Consider the following 21,582-nt stretch of genomic DNA (forward strand, 5'->3'; position numbering starts at 1 on the left):
CGCTCTAGGGCTTTTTAAAAATAAAGATTTTGTTTTTCTTCCATTTTTCATTATAATAAACCCACGAAGGGGTTGGTTCAACATCATGAAAAAGAAATTGTTTTCGTTCTTCCTCTGGTCATTCTTGCTCCGTCACCATCGCTCTTGCTTTGTTGTTTTTGTTCTTTTCTTGCTCCGTTCAGCATCGTTCTGTTCCATTCTTGCTCTGTCAGCATTGTTATGCTTTTGCTTTGTTGTTTTCGTTCTTTTTGTAACTTTGTTTTGTTTGCTCTGTTCTCTGTTTTGTTGATTACGAGCAACAATTAGAACTTGATTTTGATGTTGGATTTTGGCTATTAAGGATGATTACCTCTTTAATTTAGTGTATTTTGCTATTTTCTTAGTACTTTTGTATACTGTTTGTATTGTATTTTATGTTTAGTTTATATACTGTTTTTTGGCCTTTGCAATAGCGGTCATCCCGGAATCCGCTATCCCATTTTTAGGGTTGGGCGTTCCGCGCTGCTATTTGAGATCGGCAACATAGGTAGTATGAGAGGGTAAAAGATGACACAAACATTATTGGTTTGCTTAATCATTCCTGGGGAGTTTTTAAGCAGTCTTGCTGCATGTGGTGCTCCAGCAGCACCACTGGCACTAACTCCATTAGACAGAGATCAACCCAGACACTTTTATTGAACAGCAGTTACATACATACCAGAAAAAAGCTGTTCAATTGGAATAGAGAACTAAGACACACTTTAATAGAAGAACAACAGCACTTGTTTGAAGGAGAGACTGATATGCAGAGAGCAGAGAAAAGAAGCAAGCAGCTGTTCACAGAGACATAGACGCACTGGACGGCCTTTCCTAGGCAGAGGTGCAGGGAGGCTGCATTGGTATCAGTGGCTGAGGGAGCTCTGGTGGGAGAGAGTGGAAGGAAGGTTGCTGCAGTACCTTTATGTTAGCAAGGGATTGCAAAAATAGAACCCTAGGGGTCAGAGGTTTCATTTTTCAGAAGTCAAGCCCAACCTGGTGTGAGAATTGCTCATATCCAGGAGATCCCAAAATCCCAATGGTGAATGACACGATCTAGCTGCAATTTCTTCATGTCCCAATCCTAGGAGCAACGTAGCACCACTTGGTGGGCAAAACGTGTACTATTGTGTGATCCCATGATCTGATTGCGAGTTTGTCAACATTGGTAGCACTCTCCGAAGTGGCTGTTGGAAAACTTGGGTGAAATAGATACTGTAGGCATTGGAGTTGAACCTGTGTTCTTATTAGGCAGCAGATGCTTCAAGCCGATAATGGTTTCATTAAACATATCTTTTTCGTAAAGGTGCAGAGGGCACAACAAGCACAAGTCATCCCAACTATGTTGGCACCACTCACACAAGTGATCCTCTGCAGCACCAACACATACATACATACATACATATATACACACACATACATCAAACCCATGCCAATCAAACCAAACGATAATTTGCAAGCAACTTCCTATTCCTAAAAAAATCCTCGGCAATGAAGGGAGGGATTAAAGCCCATCAAACAAAACCATGATTAGAAACGCCAAAAGTAGCTAATGTGTCTGCACAAGAATTTCCCTCCTTCAAAATGTGAGAACAAAAAAAATCTCATCTGAGTAGACAGCTTAACAGTTATTCATTTCCATCTATTATGCAGCTGCCAGGGGATGAGCTTAACATTCCTAAAGGCAGCCACCACCAGAGTTGAGTTACACTAAGCTAATAAGTATATCTTCATTTATGATTAAGGAAGATATTAGTTATATATTAAATTACTGGAGAATAGTAGTTCTGTATTTGTACTCGAATCTGAATGGCATATGATACAATGGTAGCTGTCTTATCGGAATACAGAGGGGCTAAATCTCATTTAAGCTATAGGCATTCATGAAGAATGACTGCATTTTCATTCAATGCTATCACTTTAGTTAGTAAATGCAGCCGATCCCCTGGCTGCTTATTCTTTTGTATCTGATTTAGAAGTAATTCCTCCTGACTATCAGAATGTTGAATAAAAAGTAGTTATATATATGTTATCAAAAGTAAAAAATCATTCGTTTTTGGAGGACATAGTTGTTAATGATGAATTTATGCATTAAGAAATTACATCAGCATCCCAACTAACATTCACAATACCTTGCAGCTGGTCATGCGACGGAATCCTTTGCAGATTTTGTTGTAGGACATGGGGAATTATGGTCTGCCCAGATGCTGTCTCTAGTTATCAGGAAGGTCTGCTGATTTACATAGAAAGATATGCTTTTTTTTTTCCCTTTGATTATCTTTATTGATCATCCTTCCTTTCTGGTTCTGCAGAATGGAACTGATTGCAAATGGATGGACACAAGGGAAGTCTTAATCGTAAATCCTACTGGTTCTAATCAAGTTGATCCCGACTATTTGGAATCTGAACAAAGACTTGAGAAATGGTACTCGCTGAATCCATGTAAGGTAATCATTGCTACTGGGTTCATTGCAAGCACACCTCAAAAGATTCCTACTACACTGAAGCGAGATGGAAGTGATTTCTCGGCAGCAATTATGGGTGCCCTGTTTAGAGCTCGACAGGTCACAATTTGGACAGATGTTGATGGCGTGTATAGTGCAGATCCCAGAAAAGGTTTGTGCTGCTCCCTAATTGGACCATAAGTGGATTATGAGAATTTTGAGTAACCAAGATGGAATTGTATCTCTGATTATATGTTGGTGATGCTGTTTTGTTTTGTATGTTTACTGCCTTAGCATGAAGTTTTTATTTACTATAAACAATGATATCTGCTGCAGTTAGTGAGGCTGTGATTTTGAAGACATTGTCTTATCAAGAGGCATGGGAAATGGTGAGTTGGACTCTGGAAATCCTCTATGCCCCTTGTGCCTACCAAAACTAAAGATATTAACTTTCAAACTGCCTATTGTACAGTCTTATTTTGGTGCTAATGTTTTGCATCCCCGCACAATAATTCCTGTGATGCGATATGGCATACCCATTTTGATAAGGAATATCTTCAACCTTTCTGCTCCTGGGACAAAGATTTGTCATCCTTCTGTTAGTGATAATGAAGATAGGACAAACATGCAAAATTTTGTCAAAGGATTTGCAACAATAGACAACTTGGCACTTGTAAATGTTGAGGGGTAGGTGAGCCTTGAATTGCAGTAACTTTACACTATAAATATTCTATAATTTAAGATATTCTATAACCTATACTAATCTCCCAAGCTAAAGATTCCAATGTGATTTTCTTTCTTTCTTTCTTTTTTTTTGCAGAACTGGAATGGCCGGTGTTCCAGGTACAGCCAGTGCTATTTTTGGCGCAGTAAAAGATGTTGGAGCTAATGTTATCATGATATCTCAGGTGCACTTGTGATCTTTGGCACCTTTTCTAGCTATCGACACTTAAATATAATAAATTTCGGTCGTCATTAACAGCTTTTATGTAGGCTAGTAGTGAGCATTCTGTATGCTTTGCTGTGCCCGAGAAGGAAGTAAAAGCTGTTGCCGAGGCATTGCAATCAAGATTTCGCCAAGCTTTGGATAATGGGCGTCTTTCTCAGGTGCTAATAGGATTTTACATTTTTACTGCAACCAAATGCATGTTATGTTCAATTGTTTAGACAAACAATATCAAATTTGAAGACTAGATGAACCATTTGTCTCCTAATTTGTTGAAGAGGGATAAAGAATGAAAAGCCGGGTTATTTTGTCTTAAATATTTTCTCTTAATTGTGCGAGCCTCCTCTAGTTGTTACCTCTTAATGAACAATAATGTAGTGTAATATTAGGATTAAAACAAATATTCAAGGTATAGACAGCCAACTATGGTTGTGAGAGAGGATACAATTATCAGTGATGCAGACATAAACTGTTAGAACTAAGAGACACTGACGTGTCTGGTGCTTCTGTTCTAGAATGATGAAAGAATCAAAACATTTATGAAATATCAAGCAAAGTGGTCCATTGGGAACTTCTTGTGAAGTGCTGACTGTTTTGCTAAATGATGGCCATGGCAGAAATCGGACAAGACACCATATAAGACCTGGTGTGATGGGTTTCATCTGGCAGTCAATTTTGATCTTATTTTGACACATTAAAGTTTAAGACTATTTCACAGAAGGCTCATCCTTTTCAGCCATAACTCACTTGATCATTCTCATTTCTGCTGAAGTCTTTCCTCTTTCATCTCTAGTGGTTACACCCTCCCATATCTGGGGACCTCATTCTCCAGCTACCTTTCTTTTCTGCTGAACAAACAATATTTTCCTTATTTCTTTTTGCTCTCATTTTGCACTTCTCTTTGTTTATTTTTCCCCTCCCTGAGTCGAATCCTTTTCTCTTATTCATTTTGTTCTCTGCACTATCTATCTCTTCCATTTATTTGGTGGTTCTTTTTTTTTTTGTTTTGTTCTCTTATTCTGCCTTTGTGTTCTCTTATGCTCATATTTCATCTCTGCCATGTTATTCTCTTCCACTTTGTCCTCTTGGTTCAATCAGTGATTCTCCTCTAGCCCTCTAACTTGTCTCTAATAATGGCAAATGAAGAACAAATTTCAACTGTGCTCTATTAATCCTTTTGTGAATTTTATCTATCATAATATGATTTTAGTTTATTTTTCATAACATATTTTATTAGTTTTGTTCACTTTATTACATTCTGCAATGTTTTTACTAATTGGAATATGTAATCAAATGCTATTGAAATTTAAAGCTTGTTAAGCTATTTTTTACATTTATTACATTCTAATTTATGTAGCACCTCTCAGGTTGCAGTTATCCCAAATTGTAGCATTTTGGCTGCTGTTGGCCAGAAAATGGCAAGCACTCCTGGAGTTAGTGCCACCCTTTTCAATGCATTGGCCAAGGTTTGGAAATTATGCTCATCTTATTAGTATGACAAGATATTGCTTAGGTTAGTTTTTGTTATTGTATATTTGGTTATTTCGTTGAACTTGTTTATGATCAAACTTGTTATTAAACAGGCAAATATAAATGTCCGAGCTATAGCACAAGGTTGTTCTGAGTATAATATTACTGTTGTTGTTAAGAGAGAGGATTGTATAAAAGCTTTACGGGCTGTCCATTCCAGATTTTATCTTTCAAGAACCACCATAGCGATGGGCGTTATCGGACCAGGATTAATTGGGAGCACACTACTTGATCAGCTAAGGGATCAGGTACAGTTTCCAAAAACAGTTTCATTTATTTTGGTTCTATCCTGTAAGTTTTTATGTGTATTTTGCCTTTTACTGTCCTTTGTGCGGAACCAGTTACTCTATTTTCTATTATCTATCCCTTTCAAAAGGTAATTGGAACAAGCTAAAAACTTATTAAGCAATATTTTACAGTTAAGGAAGTAGTAGTAGATATAAAAATACCTTACAATATCTTAGTATTATTGCAGATCATCTTATATTATTTATTGTATGAGGATTAATTTCTTATCTTAGAGTATCTTACATAATCTTTTAAGATTAGTTTCATATTTTTTAGTTATTATCATAATTTGTTTTCCTGTTTAATTAGGATTTGGAGTTTTGTATTTGTAGAAATAAGGCTTACTGTTTAGATTTTTGTATCAAATCATAGTCATCAATCATTTCAAATCATTCATATTTCTGAATCATTATTCTTTCTCATCTCTCTTTATTTATAACCTTAGAAGTTTTACAGTTGCCACCTTATTTAAATAATTAGGCTCTGATGATAACTGGTCATGAGTTCATATTTTTTTAACCATGTGCCAACTCATGTTTAGATGATTTTGTGATCATAATTTAATTATTGTTTCTTTTTTATTTGGGATATTCAGTTGTCTTACTCTGACATTCATAAGTATCTCCAATTCTCACGTGTTCCACTGGTATTGATAGAAGTTTGATTTGATCTATGGGAAGCATTTCACATTCCCTTTGAAAATCGGACGTGAGGGTTTCCTCTCATCCGGCTAAAGTAGTTAGACAAAATAAAGATAAAGAAAGGGGTTTCCACTTTCAAATTTTCGGAAACCTCTAAACTAAAATAAAAAATGTTTACTTTGTACTCAAGTTCTCAATGAAGACCAAACAACATTTCATTGAAACATTCTTCTTTAAAGAATTCATTGAAATATGTAGAATTCTTGAGTAGTCTACCTCCTTTAAATATGATGCTCTGAATCTGGCTTGCTAAAAATTCATTTGGATATTTCATATTTGTAAATACCAGAAGGCTTCTTGAAATATGGGACAAGTTCATTCAAAATTCATTCAATGCAGGCTTCAGTTCTAAAAGAAGAATTTAACATTGATTTGCGTGTAATGGGCATACTTGGCTCAAAGTCAATGCTCCTCAGTGATGTGTAAGTGAAATCACCCTGAACTGAATCTCTCTAAATGATATACAGCTAGTCTTTGTTGCTTGCAGTTAATCTTGAACATTTTTATTCATCTGTTGTGAGTTCAAAATTTAGGTGATCCCTGGTTACTTTTGGTAATCCATGCTTCTTGGTATGGGTGATTTTATGGTTTCTACTTTAGTATCGTGACTCTCTCACATACTTATAAAGTTCAACTGTTGACAATAGGAATTCTTTGGCCCCTACACATCATGGAACTACATTTGCAAAATGCATCATGTGATGTGTTAGCTTATGTCGTTGGCTATCTGTGCATGATTGACAAAATTGGTTCATGCTCAATTAATTCATGCTGTGATTGCTCTTTGCAGGGGTATTGACTTAGCAAGGTGGAAAGAACTTCGAGAGGAAAAAGGAGAAGTGGCTGATCTGGAAAAATTTGTTCAACACGTGCATGGAAATCATTTTATACCAAACACGGCATTAGTGGACTGCACAGCTGATTCTGTCATTGCTGGCTATTACTATGATTGGTTGCGCAAAGGAATACATGTAGTTACCCCCAATAAGAAGGCAAATTCAGGACCACTTGATCAGGTAAAGTAATCCATGTTGTCCTTTTGATGGATAGAATGCTGTTGGTTGTTTTTGACTTGTCTACCCTAATTAGTTAGTGCCATAGGTTTTTGAAATTCCAAACATATTTTGTCACTATGTACTCTGCTAGAAATAGAATTTACCGTACATCAATTTAGGTTCATTTGTTTTCAACTTTTATGGTCTTTTTAAAGAATATATCAGTTTAAGTAAAAGAGCACTTCTTGATCAAAATTTTGTCTGAAAAGGAAAACTGCATAATTGCATTATCAGTACAAGGTAATTTGGAGAGGTAGCTTCTACTCATTCATAATTTTTGTATACCCTTTTTCCTCTGGCTTCTGTCCCCTTCTCTCTGTTTTTAAGAAAACGAAAACTTCATCGTGTAAATTGAATTATATGTTTTTGCGGAAATCATGTGTTAGCGTTCTAACAGATTCTTCATGCTGAGGATTAATACTAATCAGTAACTTTGTAAGTTGAAGCTGTCTGTGGATGTCATTGTCAACTATTCCACAACATCTTCTCTTACGCATCGTACATTATATTTTGGCATTTTGAAATTATGTTACCTTGACACTGAGTGCTGTTTCATCATTTTACTGAGTTACTAGCAGCTAACTTGAAACTTTGTTGTTAGCATAAACTGGAACAGAAACTACTGTCGGAATTGAGCTAAGGATAATGCTCTTCTGATTGTACAGATACTTTTTGAGTACTTTTTTGGAAATGCTTTCCTTCTTTAAGCTTCACCAGCTGCTGCCAGTATATGTTACTTCTTTTGTTGGTTACTTTGTAATCGTAGTAACCACAAATTTTATGGCTTTCTCTCACCTTCACTCTCTACATCCAGTATTTGAGGTTAAGAGCTCTTCAAAGGCAATCCTATACTCACTACTTCTATGAAGCTACTGTCGGAGCTGGTCTTCCCATTGTCAGCACTTTACGTGGCCTCCTTGAAACTGGAGACAAGATTTTGCAAATTGAAGGAATATTCAGGTTCGCTGTTACATATTTCTATTTATTTATCTTAATTTATGACATAGTATTATGGTATCAAATAATCCATGTAGTTTGTCCACCCAGTGTCGTTTCTCAGATGTTGAGACTTATGATGTTCTTTCAGATGTTGAGACTTACAATCCATGTAGTTTGCCTTTATTCTCTGATGTTGACTTATTATGCTCTTTCACTCAGTGTCGTTTGTCCACCCTCCGTCAATTTTCCATCCTATACAGGAAAAAAATTAGAAGATTTTTTCAAGTATTACTGTCTATAAGCATTATTGGTTGATCTTTAGCACTCACCATAAGGTATTGCGTGTGACTCTGCAGTGGGACTTTGAGTTACATCTTTAATAACTTCAAAGATGGCCGGGCTTTTAGCGATGTAGTTGCTGAAGCAAAGGAAGCAGGTTATACAGAACCTGATCCAAGGGATGATCTTTCTGGAACAGATGTTGCTAGGAAGGTACATGTTTACCAACTTTTGATTTCAAATGTCAGAAGCCCCTTTGTGCTTCTGTCATCTCGAGTTTCAATTTTGTTTGGGGATTTATGACTAGGGCTTAACGTTCCAAATTAAATATTTGGATTTTGAGGTTGGTTTTTTTTTTTTGCCATTTTGAAGCTTCAATTTAATTGCATCCATTTTGAGGTTGATTTACTCCCAATATTAATTCGTACTCTACTCTAATATACTTTTTTCTACAGTACATCTGTAGTTAATATGTACAGACACATGCCACTAAAGCATGAGTAGACACTTCATTTCATATAAACTTCTTGATGCATGTTTGCAAACCTTTTTATCCAAAAAGAGAATTAATTGCCCTTCTCCCCAAAAATTGCTTTCAAGAAAGCATCACGAATTTTACATGCAGATGTAGTTTACTTGTTGGGTTTTAGAAGAATGATATATAAAGCATATGACATATATGTAAAAGTAAAAATTCAGGTGTGTTATCAAAATAGCCTATTAAAAAAAATGTGTTGTCAAAATAGTATTTATTTTCTCTTAATTATCCGTACTATTAAAGAGAACAGGAGTCAGTGTCATCCTTATCTTGTCCTTAAAATTCCAACAAGATCCTTTCACATGCACAAGTTTGTTAAGTAAACTTAAAAATCTTTTGTATAGTCCAATGGTAAACTTACATGGTTTATTGAAAAATAAGAGAAGCCTTACTTTACATGGTTTATTGAAAATCTTTTGTTGGTACTTGGTAGGGTCCAATGGTATCGGTGCATCTACTTGTTTTGTAGCGTAAGGCTTGGTTGTTATTGTTGTTGTGGATTTTACTTTATTTTTACATTTACATGAGTCTCTGTATCTATATCTCTACTATCCTTCATTTTAGAATTCTACTCTCATAACATGCATACAAAATTGTTTATACCCATTTTATTGTGTAAGTGCATATATATGTAATTCAAAAGAGAAGACTTATATTTTTCCTGATAATTAAATGAGATGTAGGCTTAATCAGAACATTTACATGCCTCATATAATTCTCTCATGACTGTGGTATTTCAAAATCACATCCTAATGCTACGTGGCTGTACAGGTGATCATTCTCGCAAGGGAATCTGGTTTAAAGCTAGAACTGTCTAATATTCCAGTTGAAAGTTTAGTGCCAGAACCACTACGAGTAAGAACTAATTTCTATAAATTATGCAGTTCTTAGTTTAAGAGTGTAGCACCCCAAGCCTTTTTGTTTTTTATCAAAAAGAAATAGTTTAAGAGTGTGGCATTTTGCTTGACATGGATGTTTTGATTATTTTATTTAGGTATGTGCATCAGCTCAGGAGTTTATGCAACAGCTACCAAAATTTGACCCGGAGTTCGCAAAGAAACAAGAAGATGCCGAGAATGCTGGGGAAGTGAGTAACACTCTCAAGATAGTTTTATTTTTTGTTAAAGTATCTAAAATAATAGTTGCATTTACTACTTTGTCCATGAATGATATATTCAACTTATAAGAACTGTTAATAGTTTGATGATACCATATTACATACATTATTTTCTTGAAATTAAAATTTAAGCCTACAAGCCATGAAAAGCAAGGTTGAAACGTTTTCCTCTGAAACATAATAAAAGTAGAGGGCTCACAGGTTGGTAGAGAAGCAAGTTCAATGACTCAGGACTCAACTCACCTGAATTTTATTTCATCATATGATAAAATATGGAAGCAAGTTTAGATATTTCAAAGCATAGTAGATTTCCATATAGAACACAATCTGAAGTAAAAAATGTATAAGTTGACTTATGTTGGACTGGCAGGTTCATGCTTGTATATATTGCTGTTTTATTTGATATTTGATAATATAATATAGTAGCAGTGTTTATTATATTTTTCAATGACATCTTTCTTTCATTCTTTTTTCTCTCTTTTTGATATCATTTTTGCAACTGAGTCTGAGCTTCCTATGTTTATAGGTATTGAGATACGTGGGAGTGGTGGACGTGACTAATCAAAAAGGAGTTGTAGAACTGCGAAGATACAAGAAGGATCATCCATTTGCACAATTGTCTGGAGCAGATAATATAATTGCATTCACAACAAGAAGGTATAAGAATCAACCTCTGATAGTTCGCGGGCCAGGAGCTGGTGCTCAAGTCACAGCTGGTGGAATATTTAGTGATATTTTACGACTTGCCTCATATCTTGGTGCTCCATCATAGGTGTCATTATGCCACAAAAATTTTGTAACTTTGTTCCTCTGTTGAGTTGCTTGGTAGGTTATTTGCTTTTTGTTGTAATGTTATAGCAGTGTATGCTAGCTTGTTTCTCTTGTATAAGGGAATAAAACATGTCTCCACTAATCTTTTTTTGGAGTTGTATTGTAAATTATCGAACAGAAACGTTATAATTTTGGCCTTCTGGATGGCCTTCTCGAATAAGCATTTTAGTCACTCTTTTGTTCCGCCCCGCCCTACAACAACCCCTCACCACACACAGAGAGACTTTGTTACTCCAAAAGTAACTGAATAGACTTACTCTGATTAATAATTCATTTTAAACATTGAATATTATCAGTTTAATTGTTGATTATTGTCATTTTATACTAACCAATGATCAAGTACACATAATTTCATGTAAATCATAAATTTGTAGCAATGCAATTTGACGATCATTATTTCTAAAGTAACTTGATCATATATATACATAAAGTAACTTGGTCATATATATACATAAGTTTTTTTTTTTTTCTTCATTTTTTTCATAAATGAGATGATAAATATAGCACTATAAACTTGCATACAATTGCGAATTTGTGGGTTCAAATTTAGGACATGATGTTTAAACTAACAATATCAACATTTTTTGTCAGTTGAGTTATCATCTGAGAACTTAAATTCAAATTTATTAACATGTTTATAGGTAAAATAACATATTTTACTTTTCAACTATATAAATATAATTCTTAGATCACCTTCAGGTCTCAATTCCATTTTTGAAAAAATGAAGTGAAAATTTGCTACTTGCTAGAGGCAACAGTTGTTCCTTCTCTAAGAGATGAAATAGAACCATCCTAATAAGATTACAAATGTCCTTTTGCTTAGTGTACATTAGCTACAGCACCACAAAAATAATAAAAGTAATAACAAAATTAAATCACTTTCTTTATTTTGTATCAATTATTTTACTGAATTATGACAATTTACTCAAGTTTAATATGTTGCATATAGTTTTAGATTGATTACCACAAGTCATATAAATAAGTAATCTTTCAAGCAGCCATTTCAATTTTTTAGACTCAAAATCTAGAAACGTTTTTAATCTCAAAGAATATAATAAATACTTAATTGCCGAAAATTATGATTTGTTTAATTAGTCCAATAAAAAACTTATTTAATTGATGTTGAACAAACTCATTTGTATAACATCTGCTTAAGATTAAAATTGTATAGTCCTCACAGCTATTGGTGTCCTCACAAAATGCTTGCCATCTGTCCATGTTAAGCTTCCAAATCTGTAATCTCCATGCAACTTTTGAGTTGATATGAAACTAACATTAAAGGTAAGAACTTTGGTATCTGAATTGAAGCTCAAAATTTGTGGTTCAACTCTCACTTTTATACCATATGGAGTATTCACTAGAGCTTTGTAAACTACACTTGTATTTCCAATATTTGTAACTGTTCTCGTAACTGTTGCAACCGTTTTCAGATTTGGAATTGATATGGAAGGAAGGTTGAGATTCATTAGGGTTTGGCTTTTTTGTTTGTTGCAACTTCTTGTTGTTTTGGTCACTTTTTTAATGGATGCAGTGCTATGACCCATAGAACATAGGAATTGGATATAATCTTCTGTGGTGATGTTGTATATGAGTCCTGCTGCATCTATTGCTTTGATGGGATCCACGTGTCCACCTCCAATATCAAATGGGTCTGCTTCCTTGTGTGTGGGACCTTCTTCAGATATTAGGCTTGCATCAGTTCCACTTTGGGATGCTGCACTTTTCAATGTTACAATTAGTTAGTTTTGATAATGTGTTTGGATCATATTTTGATCTCAAATTAAATTGATTTTGTAAAATTAATTTGATTATAATTGATTTTGAAGGAAAGTTAATGTTTAGAGTCTCACGTTTGATGAGATATGACATAAAAATGTGTTCACAAGTAACAAATATATCTCACCTTACAAAACAATTTTGTAGGGTTGAGATAGGTTCAACTCAAATTTTAAAATGGTATCTATCTAAGATCTATTAGACTATTATGTCCCGGTTCATATGTCTAGTCCTAGACCTAAGGTGTTATAAGTGGGAGAAGTCTCTCATCTTACAAACTAGTTTTATGAAATTGAGTTAGTTCCTGTCCAAATTTTAAGAGTTATAGGAGTTATGTTTATTTGAATGATTTTATTTTGGAAAGTTTGAAGTTAAAGTAGTGTAAAATTTTCAAATCAAGACAAAAGTTAATTTCTATTACATCTAATCAAACCTAAACTTGAAGACAATTTTGATGGATAGAGAAACCAAACAACTTGTCTTTTCACTAAGATTAATTTGATAAAAGACAAAATCAATTCTAATATTATCTACAATGAAACAAACTACTAATATGTAAAAATGTTGTTAAAGATGGATAAGTATTGTGTGAGCGTAATATTTATAGACACTATCAATCAAAGGTATATTAAAATATTAAAAAGAAAGACATCAATACTAATGCGGAAGTTTTTTTTTAATTAGTAATTAGTACTACATTGGTTTTGCATAGTAGATATTGTAACTATATAAGAATTTAATCATTCATTTCAGGGGTTTGATGTTCATTGACTCACCTGTTGTTACCAAAGCTGATCTTATGGCTGCAGGTGACCAAGTTGGGTGTTTGGATTTGATGAGTGCTGCTATTCCTGCCACATGGGGACAAGACATTGATGTTCCAGATAAAAATGTAAATCCACTGCTCTTTTTACTGTTCTTTGGTGGAAATGCAGCCAAAATGTCCACACCAGGTGCAGCTATGTCAGGCTATATCTCCATGAACCATTCCCAGAAGAGTACAGGTTTTGAATGACATCATAAATTGATAGATGAGTAAGAGCCTTGTATTTTTGTTTTGTGGTAATTTGCAGACTATAACTTAAAGAACAGCACACCAAATAGACATTTTTTGTTTTGTGATGTCATGTATTTTAAATTTTATTTTGAGTTCTATTTGTTCTTTTATTTAATTTTGTAGAGATCCTACAATACTACGACTACAACTATGCCCGGTCGAAGGTAACAAAAATCATTATTCGTTACCGGTAATTGTGTTAACAAATGACTGGTTGATTGTGATTTTGTTTTTTGAAAGAATTTCCTAGGCAGCAAGCAATTCTCTATGTAGTTTAAGAAAATTTGAGTTCAACTTGTGTTGTTAAAATAAATATTAATTTAATTTTTGTCTCATAATTCCAGAAACTTGGTGTGGTTGAATAGAAAAAAAATCATGACTGCAAGTAAGAATTTAAGGTTGGAATATACCTTTAACACAGTTGGAGACATGGTACTTGGTCCTCTAGATGAGAAAGATGCAACTCTTGGAGATATCCAATTTCCAATAACAGTCTTTGGAAAACTTAGACTTGCAATTGGAAACCTTCCACGTGAGAATATGAGATTAATATTAATTTTAGCTCAAATGAATTTCAGAAGCCAATGTTGTGAATCTATGCATTATTTCCTCACCTTGCTCTTCTAATATAGGTTAGTAGTTGTGTTCCAACTTCATAGTCGACCTTAATGCATGGTAATATACCACATTCATTGAGTCCCTCTTCATGTTTCTGTGCATATATTAATCCAACTCCACCAGCTTCCTTTACTGTAAGTGCTGCAGAAACAATATCTTGTTGATCTGATACCGAAAAGCATAGAACAATTTTGCCTGCTGCCATTGATTCATTCAGACTTCCAAGCTGACAATCCTTGCTTGAAAGGAAGACACATACAGTTGATACAAAATGTACATAAATGAGATTTTTTATATAATAGGTATGAACCTACTTAATCCAAAAGTAATACTACCCATAGTTACTTCATTTATGAAAATTTGTTGATTTAATCTATTCAAGAAATATGTGCAAAAAATAATAACTGAAAAGAGTTACTGGTAGAGTAAGCAAATTCCCACCCGAATGTAAGTTTAATGAAGAAGAAAGAAAGGTCTCACGCTAAATCATTAGATGGATCACGAGCAATACGTTCGGAGTATGTGAGGCCGACAAATCCAATATTATGTTTTCCTTTGTCAATAGACTCTCCCTACATTATATCAATAATTGTATCAAGTGTTAGCTGATAGCATATTTCTCCAAATTTGATAGTGAAGTAGTTGTAGCTTACAAACAAAGTGAGGTTATTTCCAAGTGTAATGGTTGTTGGAAAGGCCCTGTCTATTGTAGTGGCTGCAACTGTAATGATCCATGGTGCTGTATTGGTAATGGTTTGAGAAATAGGCCCAGAATTTCCAGCTGAACAAACAACTGCGATACCCTTTGCAGCTGCATGGAAAGAACCGATTGCTATTGTGTCGCGTTGATCGACATAGGAGAACAAAGGAATGCCAATTCCAAGAGAAACAGTTAAGACATCTACACCATCATGTATAGCCATGTCAAATGCTTTGAGGATATCAGCATCAGTGCAGTCTCCAACAGAAATGTCCCAACAAGCCTTGTAGATAGCCAAGTGAGCCAAAGGTGCTCCTCCTCTGGCTAAACCAGAAGCAAGTCCTCTATGATTTGCATTTTCAACAAAATATCCAGCTGCTGTGGAAGCTGTGTGAGTTCCATGGCCAATAGCATCTCTAGCTGAGAGATATTCTGATGTGTGATTAGTGTGATCACTTATTCCTTTCAGGAACCATCTAGCACCAATTATCTTCTTGTTGCAGTTTGTTGAGTTGAAGTGTTGTCCCACTTGACAAACTCCTTTCCACCTTGTTGGGATTTTTCCCATTGCTTCATCATTAAAACTTGCTGACTCTGGCCAAATGCCTTCAAAGAGATCATGTTTATCATTGGTTAATTACAATGCCATTTTCTAGGGGATGCGGGCTGTGTACATCCACAACCTCGTGCTGCACGCAGCCAGCCACATTTGGCTCGTCCGAACAATATCGAACTGTTTAGATTTCAAGCTTGGTATTTTAGATTTTAAAAAATAAAATTTGTATTAAAATATAGACCGTTTAATCTTGATCGGACAGTCTGGATGTAATTGACTACGTGCAGACATATTGCAAACAATCCAAATCCTTTTCTAGAGATCTGGTGCAGTCAAGAATCCCCTACATTCACGCAATTAGCAGACCCGCACCGTCCAATTTTCATTAGACGACTCATTTTAATCTCGATAAATTAGGTTTAAAAATGTGTTATAAACTTGCTCGAAATCTAAGCCGTTTGATCTTAATCAGACGATACCAAATTGCTAACGACATGAATGCGTTCCATTTTCATTTTTCTAATGCTTGGTTGTATATTTGTAAGAGAATTATTAGTCAGTACCTGTGTCTATGACACCAATGATGGTTCCTTCACCTAAGTCTCTTTTAGTGTAAACATTTTTTGAGGAGGGATGATGAACCCCAATAAAGTCCCAGCTTCTTGTTGTGTGGAGCTTGTGAATGCTATTTGGAATGACAGAAATTACCTCAGGAAACTCTGCCACATTAAATATAGCTTTTAAAAGGTGCTGAAATAGGTTAAAAAAATCAAGCTTAATTATAGAAAGGTTCATATTCATATATACTTGCTATATCTTCAGCTTGAGATTTTGTCATTCTAGCAGCAAACCCTGAAAATCCATGCTTATAGCTATAAAGAAGTGAATTCTTTGCAGCTTCTTTGCTTTAGAACAAAAAAAAAAGACATTTACAATTAGTATTATAATTATTATTTTGTTAGCTCATATTGCAATGATAATTATCATTGTCATCTCTATTAGGAAAAGAATATGTATATGTAAAGATTATAAGCCATACACCTTCCTAGGAGTGAAGACAACATTTTGTGGTGATACTTTTTAGTAGTTTCTGGCTTGTGATATATTTTATCTCCCATGTATACAATATGCACCTAGAAGCATGATTTAATAAATCATTATGATAAAATAGATATTATTCACATTATTGACATGTGTGTTAAATATTCAATGAAATAGTTACTACAAACTACAAAATTGGACTCACTGAGCTTGTTGCCTCTGCAAATATCTGAGGGATGATCAGAAAGTTTTGCAGTAAAAGAAGAACTGAAGTAACAAGCAATTGAAACTTTCTAGGACATCTCCAATTTCCTGAATTAGTATCCATTATCTTATAATCACAGGAAAGCTTCAAATCCTTGCCAAATTCTTAAAACATATAAAGTTGTTAAATTTTTCTTGTGTTTATAATGCTGCTGTCTTAGTTTCTGTCTGATATGCATAATGTAACTTTTTGAAAATAAGAAAAGTTGGAGCTCCTTTTCTTTTGTCAAGTGCACTTTTTTTGTTATTTTTATGGTCAATCAGATGAAAAATATGCATAAATATCTTCATGATCTGAGTGTGTTTCATCACTTTCATGTATTTTATATTCAGTATACTACTTTTATTTAAGTGATTAAATAAATTCAGCAATCAGAATCAATACATAAACCAATGAAACATTTATTTTAGAGATATTTAATCTTAGTTTGAATGATTGAATAATATACATAACTAATATTTTACTTTAAAAGTGTATATTGAAATGATTTTAGCCATAAGGATGTCTACTAATGTAGTCCCAAACCCATCATCCCACGTTTATATTGAATTATTTATTTTTTATCAACTTTTGAGTCTTACCTTTTGCTTTTATGTTGTTTTCTCTAAAGTCATTAGTTGTGTTGGACCATGCACTATTTTTTTTTTCTTTAGTAAAAAAATTAAATTAGAAGAGACATATTTCATACAAGGGAGAATCATCAACCTCAACGAAAATTTATAGAGAAATTTACATATAATCTACCAATTATAAAATTTATGACTTAAATTCAAGTCATAGAAAGTATGAGCAGAAGATCCAAGTATACGTGTCAACTGACATTTGCTTATGATAAAAAATTTAAGGGTAGCAAACAGAAACTGTTTGAGGATGTGTCTGAGCATGACAATTCTGAAATTTGTGGTTGTAGTTTTGGATCGTCTTGGTCTGTTATTAAAAATTGGCTACATTCGTAAGTGAATTATTTTTTCTTTTGTTTTTTAGTTTCTTTAAAAAAAAACATCATATAATTGTTATAGTCGTGTATATAATGAGTTAATGCAATAAATTATAAAAGTAAAGAATTTTTAAATTGGTTCTTTAAATTTTTTAAAGGTATGTTTTTAAGTTTAAAACAGTGTATCTTAAGTACAATTTTCATATTTTTACATCTATGTCTATCATCTTTTTCTTCCACTCTATCTTTAGAAACTTATAATTTGTAATTATAATAGAAAAAACTTAAAATGTCAACCATGTGAATCAGAGAAAAACCAAAATAAGAAACTAATCATTATAATAAAAATTAAAAAATGAGTTGTTGTAAATAAAAAAAAAAAAAAAAAAAAAAAAAAAAAAACCCAAAAAAAAAACAAAAAAAAAAAAAAAAAAAAAAAAAAAAAAAAAAAAAAAAAAAAAAAAAAAAAAAAAAAAAAAAAAAAAAAAAAAAAAAAAAAAAAAAAAAAAAAAAAAAAAAAAATTTTTTAAAAAAAAAAAAAAAAAAAAAAAAAAAAAAACAAATCCACCATAAATACACTAAAAATAAACGAGTTATCCGTACATTTGAAAATAAGATCAAATATAATGTAATTCAATAATTTCTTTCTTACAAATATCAAACATACACATAAAGATGTACATTATCTAAGAATATTTGAACTAATAAATATTTTTATTTGTAGTATTTTATGGTTCAGATTTAAAGATATTTTAATAATTTTTAATGGTGTCACAATCATAGCAATTATATTTTATTATTTATCAATTTATTTTAATCACTTGGTACGACTCGTATGAATATTTAGATACCTAACGTGTAAGAATATGAATAATGAAATTATTACTCAAATGTACAAATATTTTTTAAATTAAGAGTACAAATACTATATCACTCTAAAAAATTTAGGTTGAATTACACTTTTAGTCATTTATGTTTAATCCAACAACTTATTTGTTTTTAGTGGATTTTTTGTAGGTTTTTCTTTATTTACATCAATTCATTTTTTTAATTGTTGTTTTGATTTGGAGTTTTTCTTTTGGAATTACCAATTTTAGATCTTAGATTTTTTTTAAGGTGGAGGAGGAAAAAAAGATGATGAATAAGTAAAAGATGAAGATTAAGTTTCGCAAAAATTAATATAAATTTAGATGGTCTAATTTTTTAAAACTTAAAAAACCAATATAAATATCGTTTACTTTTATAATTTGTTGCATCAATGCCGTTATTCATGTGTCAGCAGTGTAACAGACACATAACATTTTTTAAGGGGAATTAATAAAAATATATTTTTACAAATAAATAATAGCATAAAAACTAACTTATAAAAAAAGCCACTTAACCTAGTAGAACAAGAAAAACAGACCTATCCAAAAACGAAATAAAACATAAAACAATGTAACTATATTTTTAAAAGGAAACATCAACCCCAAAAATTCAGAGAATGCATATTGCAATTTTATTCTATTCAATTTTGTTTATTGCATTAAAATTGGCTACACTCCACGTGGAAATTTTATTTATAATTTTCTAAATCGTACATAAGTACATTCAGTGTTAGACAAATGTTAAACACATGATATTTCCAACATGTAATTTGCGTAACATTACATCAATCAAATTAAAATACATTTCTTTCTTTTCTATTTTTTGCACATTATGAGAGTTGCACAAGTAATGCATATAGTCTTTTCTCTTTATTAAATGAGAGTTTATTTTAACCCTCCATATTCAAAAAAATTATATTTTTATTTAGACGTATACATTTGAATAACAAAAAAAAACATTGTATTTTTATTCAAAAATATACATTAAAAAGAATTATGCTTTTTACATGTATATTATAAACTACATGTGGGGTGAGAAAAGTATATCACTTATGAAGCATAATAAGGCCTTTCTGAGGCCCACTTTTCACTTTACCTTTTTCACTAATGTCATTTTCGATTGGTTTGGTTATTGGGGAATCTTTCTTTCTAATAATGGAATATAGGTGATTTACAGCTGGACACAACATTCTCCAATCTAATTCAATGATTAAATATTAAATAACGAGTTCAAATGTTAAAAAGAATTTTGTCTATATAATAGTTGATAATTGTTGATTAACTGGTACTAAAACTCATGCAAAAATAATCATTGTTGTGTGTGTATCATTTTGTATTTATCATTTTTTGTTTTCCCTTTCAACAATACTATTGTAATAGGCATGGACAAAGTTTTCCTTTAATATTTATACGGAATCATTATGCATTCTTACACTATTAATTATTGAAAAGTTTATTATTTAAAGGTCATTCATCTAAATCTATATAGCTTTCATATTCTAGAAAAACATTAAGAAAAAAAGTCCTGTTGTTATGTAGCTTCTTGCATTTCATCTCAATACCATCAATAACATGATTCTTTTTATATATTTATCATGAGATGTTTTTAATGTTTTTTTAACGGATGTTTTCTTAAAATAGATGAATCATTTGATCTTATTCAGATGATAGTGAATTGTTGACCGCTCAAATGGATAAAATTCCAAATTAACACATCAATGAAAATGAGAGTTAGTTTATAATGTGGTCATCCTTATTATAAAGCAAAAGCATGATCAATCACATCAACTTGTTCCCTAAAGAAAGTTCAATTCATTTGAGAGTTAGATAAAGAGATATGCAAGAGAGATTTCTACTGTCACAATAATAGTAGTACCAAGGATCTGACTATTGAACTGTGTAAAAAGTGTCTGGTGGACTGTGCAAATAGTTCAATAGCACATGTCTTTAATTGATCAAGATTTTAAATTTAATTTTTAATAATATAATAAAATAAAAGTGATTTTGGATTAAATATATATTTTATTTTTATAAAATTACAATATTTTCAGTTTAGTTTTTTTTAAAAATTATTTACTTTTATTTTTTATTTTTATTTTTATTTTTTATTTTTATTTTATAAAAACCTTTTTTAGTGACTAACAATATCACTTTTTACAAAAACAAAAATAAAATAAAGAATAAAAGAAAATAATTTTTTTAGGGATTAAAAAAATAATTTTTTTTATAGTGACTAAAATTTATTTTATCTTTATTTAATAATTAAAATTTTATTTTTTTATTAAAAATCTAATTTTCAAAATTATAAGAGTTTTAAAATTAAAACTCACCTTGAGAAAGTTTTAGAATCTTTGTTGAAATTGTCCACAACAGTTTTAGTATCCAACTAAAAATACACATTATCGAGGTCACACATTAACTTAATAGTTAATAACATTTCTGACTACATCCACACTGTTTGTGCTAGCTAACTTGCATAAAAACATCATTATTTATCATGAAAACCATTTCAATATCTACACTATTGAAGCTAGAGAAAAATTATATAGTTAAATGTGTAGATAGATTAAAAAGAACAAAATCTAAATAAGATCATAATCAACTTTAAACCAATTTGGTGTGAGAACTTTTAACACAAACGAGTTACATATACAAAGACTTAGGTCTTTTTCATGAGATACACGAACGACATAAGATGAATATGTGTATTGTAAACTAACTTATGAACTTATTTTCATGAAATTTTAAATTTTATTTTTTATCTTTTTAATTTAAATTTGGTGCTGTTTAAATAAACCAAAATTAAATATATTAAGTTATATTATTAATTTTTCCTATTTTAAACCTTAAATTATATCATAAAAAACCCTTAAATTCTTTGTTTAATCTAAATATATTTAAAGAATTTTTTAAGATAATATATTTGAATATTTTAGGCCTCTTTTATTATAAAAAAAACAAAATTATTATTATTTTTGGCCTCAAAGTTTTTGGGCCGACCGTTGAGTGATACCCACTTGTGGAGAATTGTACCGTGCACCCCCTCATTATGACCTCCCATCCCCCCCCCCCCCCCCCCCCCC

At 32.1% G+C, this 21,582-nt stretch overlaps 2 protein-coding genes across 3 annotated transcripts in view; one reads left to right on the forward strand and one right to left on the reverse strand.

Annotated features, from left to right (window-relative positions):
• The window catches only part of LOC101496985 (bifunctional aspartokinase/homoserine dehydrogenase 1, chloroplastic-like), a 13,162-nt gene extending 2,307 nt beyond the window's left edge, over positions 1–10,855 (forward strand). Inside the window, exons 4-18 of the mRNA XM_004504318.4 lie at positions 2,155–2,243; positions 2,328–2,631; positions 2,796–2,848; positions 2,932–3,146; positions 3,280–3,367; positions 3,453–3,566; positions 4,773–4,871; positions 4,989–5,183; positions 6,264–6,346; positions 6,715–6,940; positions 7,794–7,939; positions 8,275–8,410; positions 9,507–9,590; positions 9,730–9,822; positions 10,379–10,855. Of these exons, the coding sequence (XP_004504375.1) occupies positions 2,155–2,243; positions 2,328–2,631; positions 2,796–2,848; positions 2,932–3,146; positions 3,280–3,367; positions 3,453–3,566; positions 4,773–4,871; positions 4,989–5,183; positions 6,264–6,346; positions 6,715–6,940; positions 7,794–7,939; positions 8,275–8,410; positions 9,507–9,590; positions 9,730–9,822; positions 10,379–10,624 (2,171 nt within the window). The 3' untranslated portion in view covers positions 10,625–10,855. The remainder of the gene's footprint in view (positions 1–2,154; positions 2,244–2,327; positions 2,632–2,795; positions 2,849–2,931; positions 3,147–3,279; positions 3,368–3,452; positions 3,567–4,772; positions 4,872–4,988; positions 5,184–6,263; positions 6,347–6,714; positions 6,941–7,793; positions 7,940–8,274; positions 8,411–9,506; positions 9,591–9,729; positions 9,823–10,378) is intronic.
• An 851-nt stretch (positions 10,856–11,706) lies between these two features.
• Positions 11,707–16,915, reverse strand: LOC101497314 (subtilisin-like protease SBT3.5). 2 transcript variants are annotated; one of them, XM_004504319.4, is made up of 10 exons: positions 16,637–16,915; positions 16,432–16,523; positions 16,198–16,295; positions 15,954–16,109; positions 14,788–15,440; positions 14,615–14,706; positions 14,131–14,373; positions 13,927–14,041; positions 13,236–13,428; positions 11,707–12,397 (listed from the first exon to the last, which is right to left on the reverse strand). In XM_004504319.4, the coding sequence occupies exons 1-10, from the start codon at positions 16,757–16,759 to the stop codon at positions 11,841–11,843; spliced, it is 2,322 nt and encodes a 773-aa protein (XP_004504376.1). In that variant the 5' UTR covers positions 16,760–16,915; the 3' UTR covers positions 11,707–11,840. The 2 variants fall into 2 exon arrangements, with proteins under 2 accessions (XP_004504376.1, XP_027192002.1); XM_027336201.2 differs by lacking the exon at positions 16,637–16,915 and having other exon boundaries at positions 16,430–16,523.
• Between the last annotated feature and the right edge of the window lie 4,667 nt (positions 16,916–21,582).

This window comes from Cicer arietinum, chromosome 6, assembly GCF_000331145.2.
Source record: "Cicer arietinum cultivar CDC Frontier isolate Library 1 chromosome 6, Cicar.CDCFrontier_v2.0, whole genome shotgun sequence".
Lineage (NCBI taxonomy): Eukaryota > Viridiplantae > Streptophyta > Magnoliopsida > Fabales > Fabaceae > Cicer > Cicer arietinum.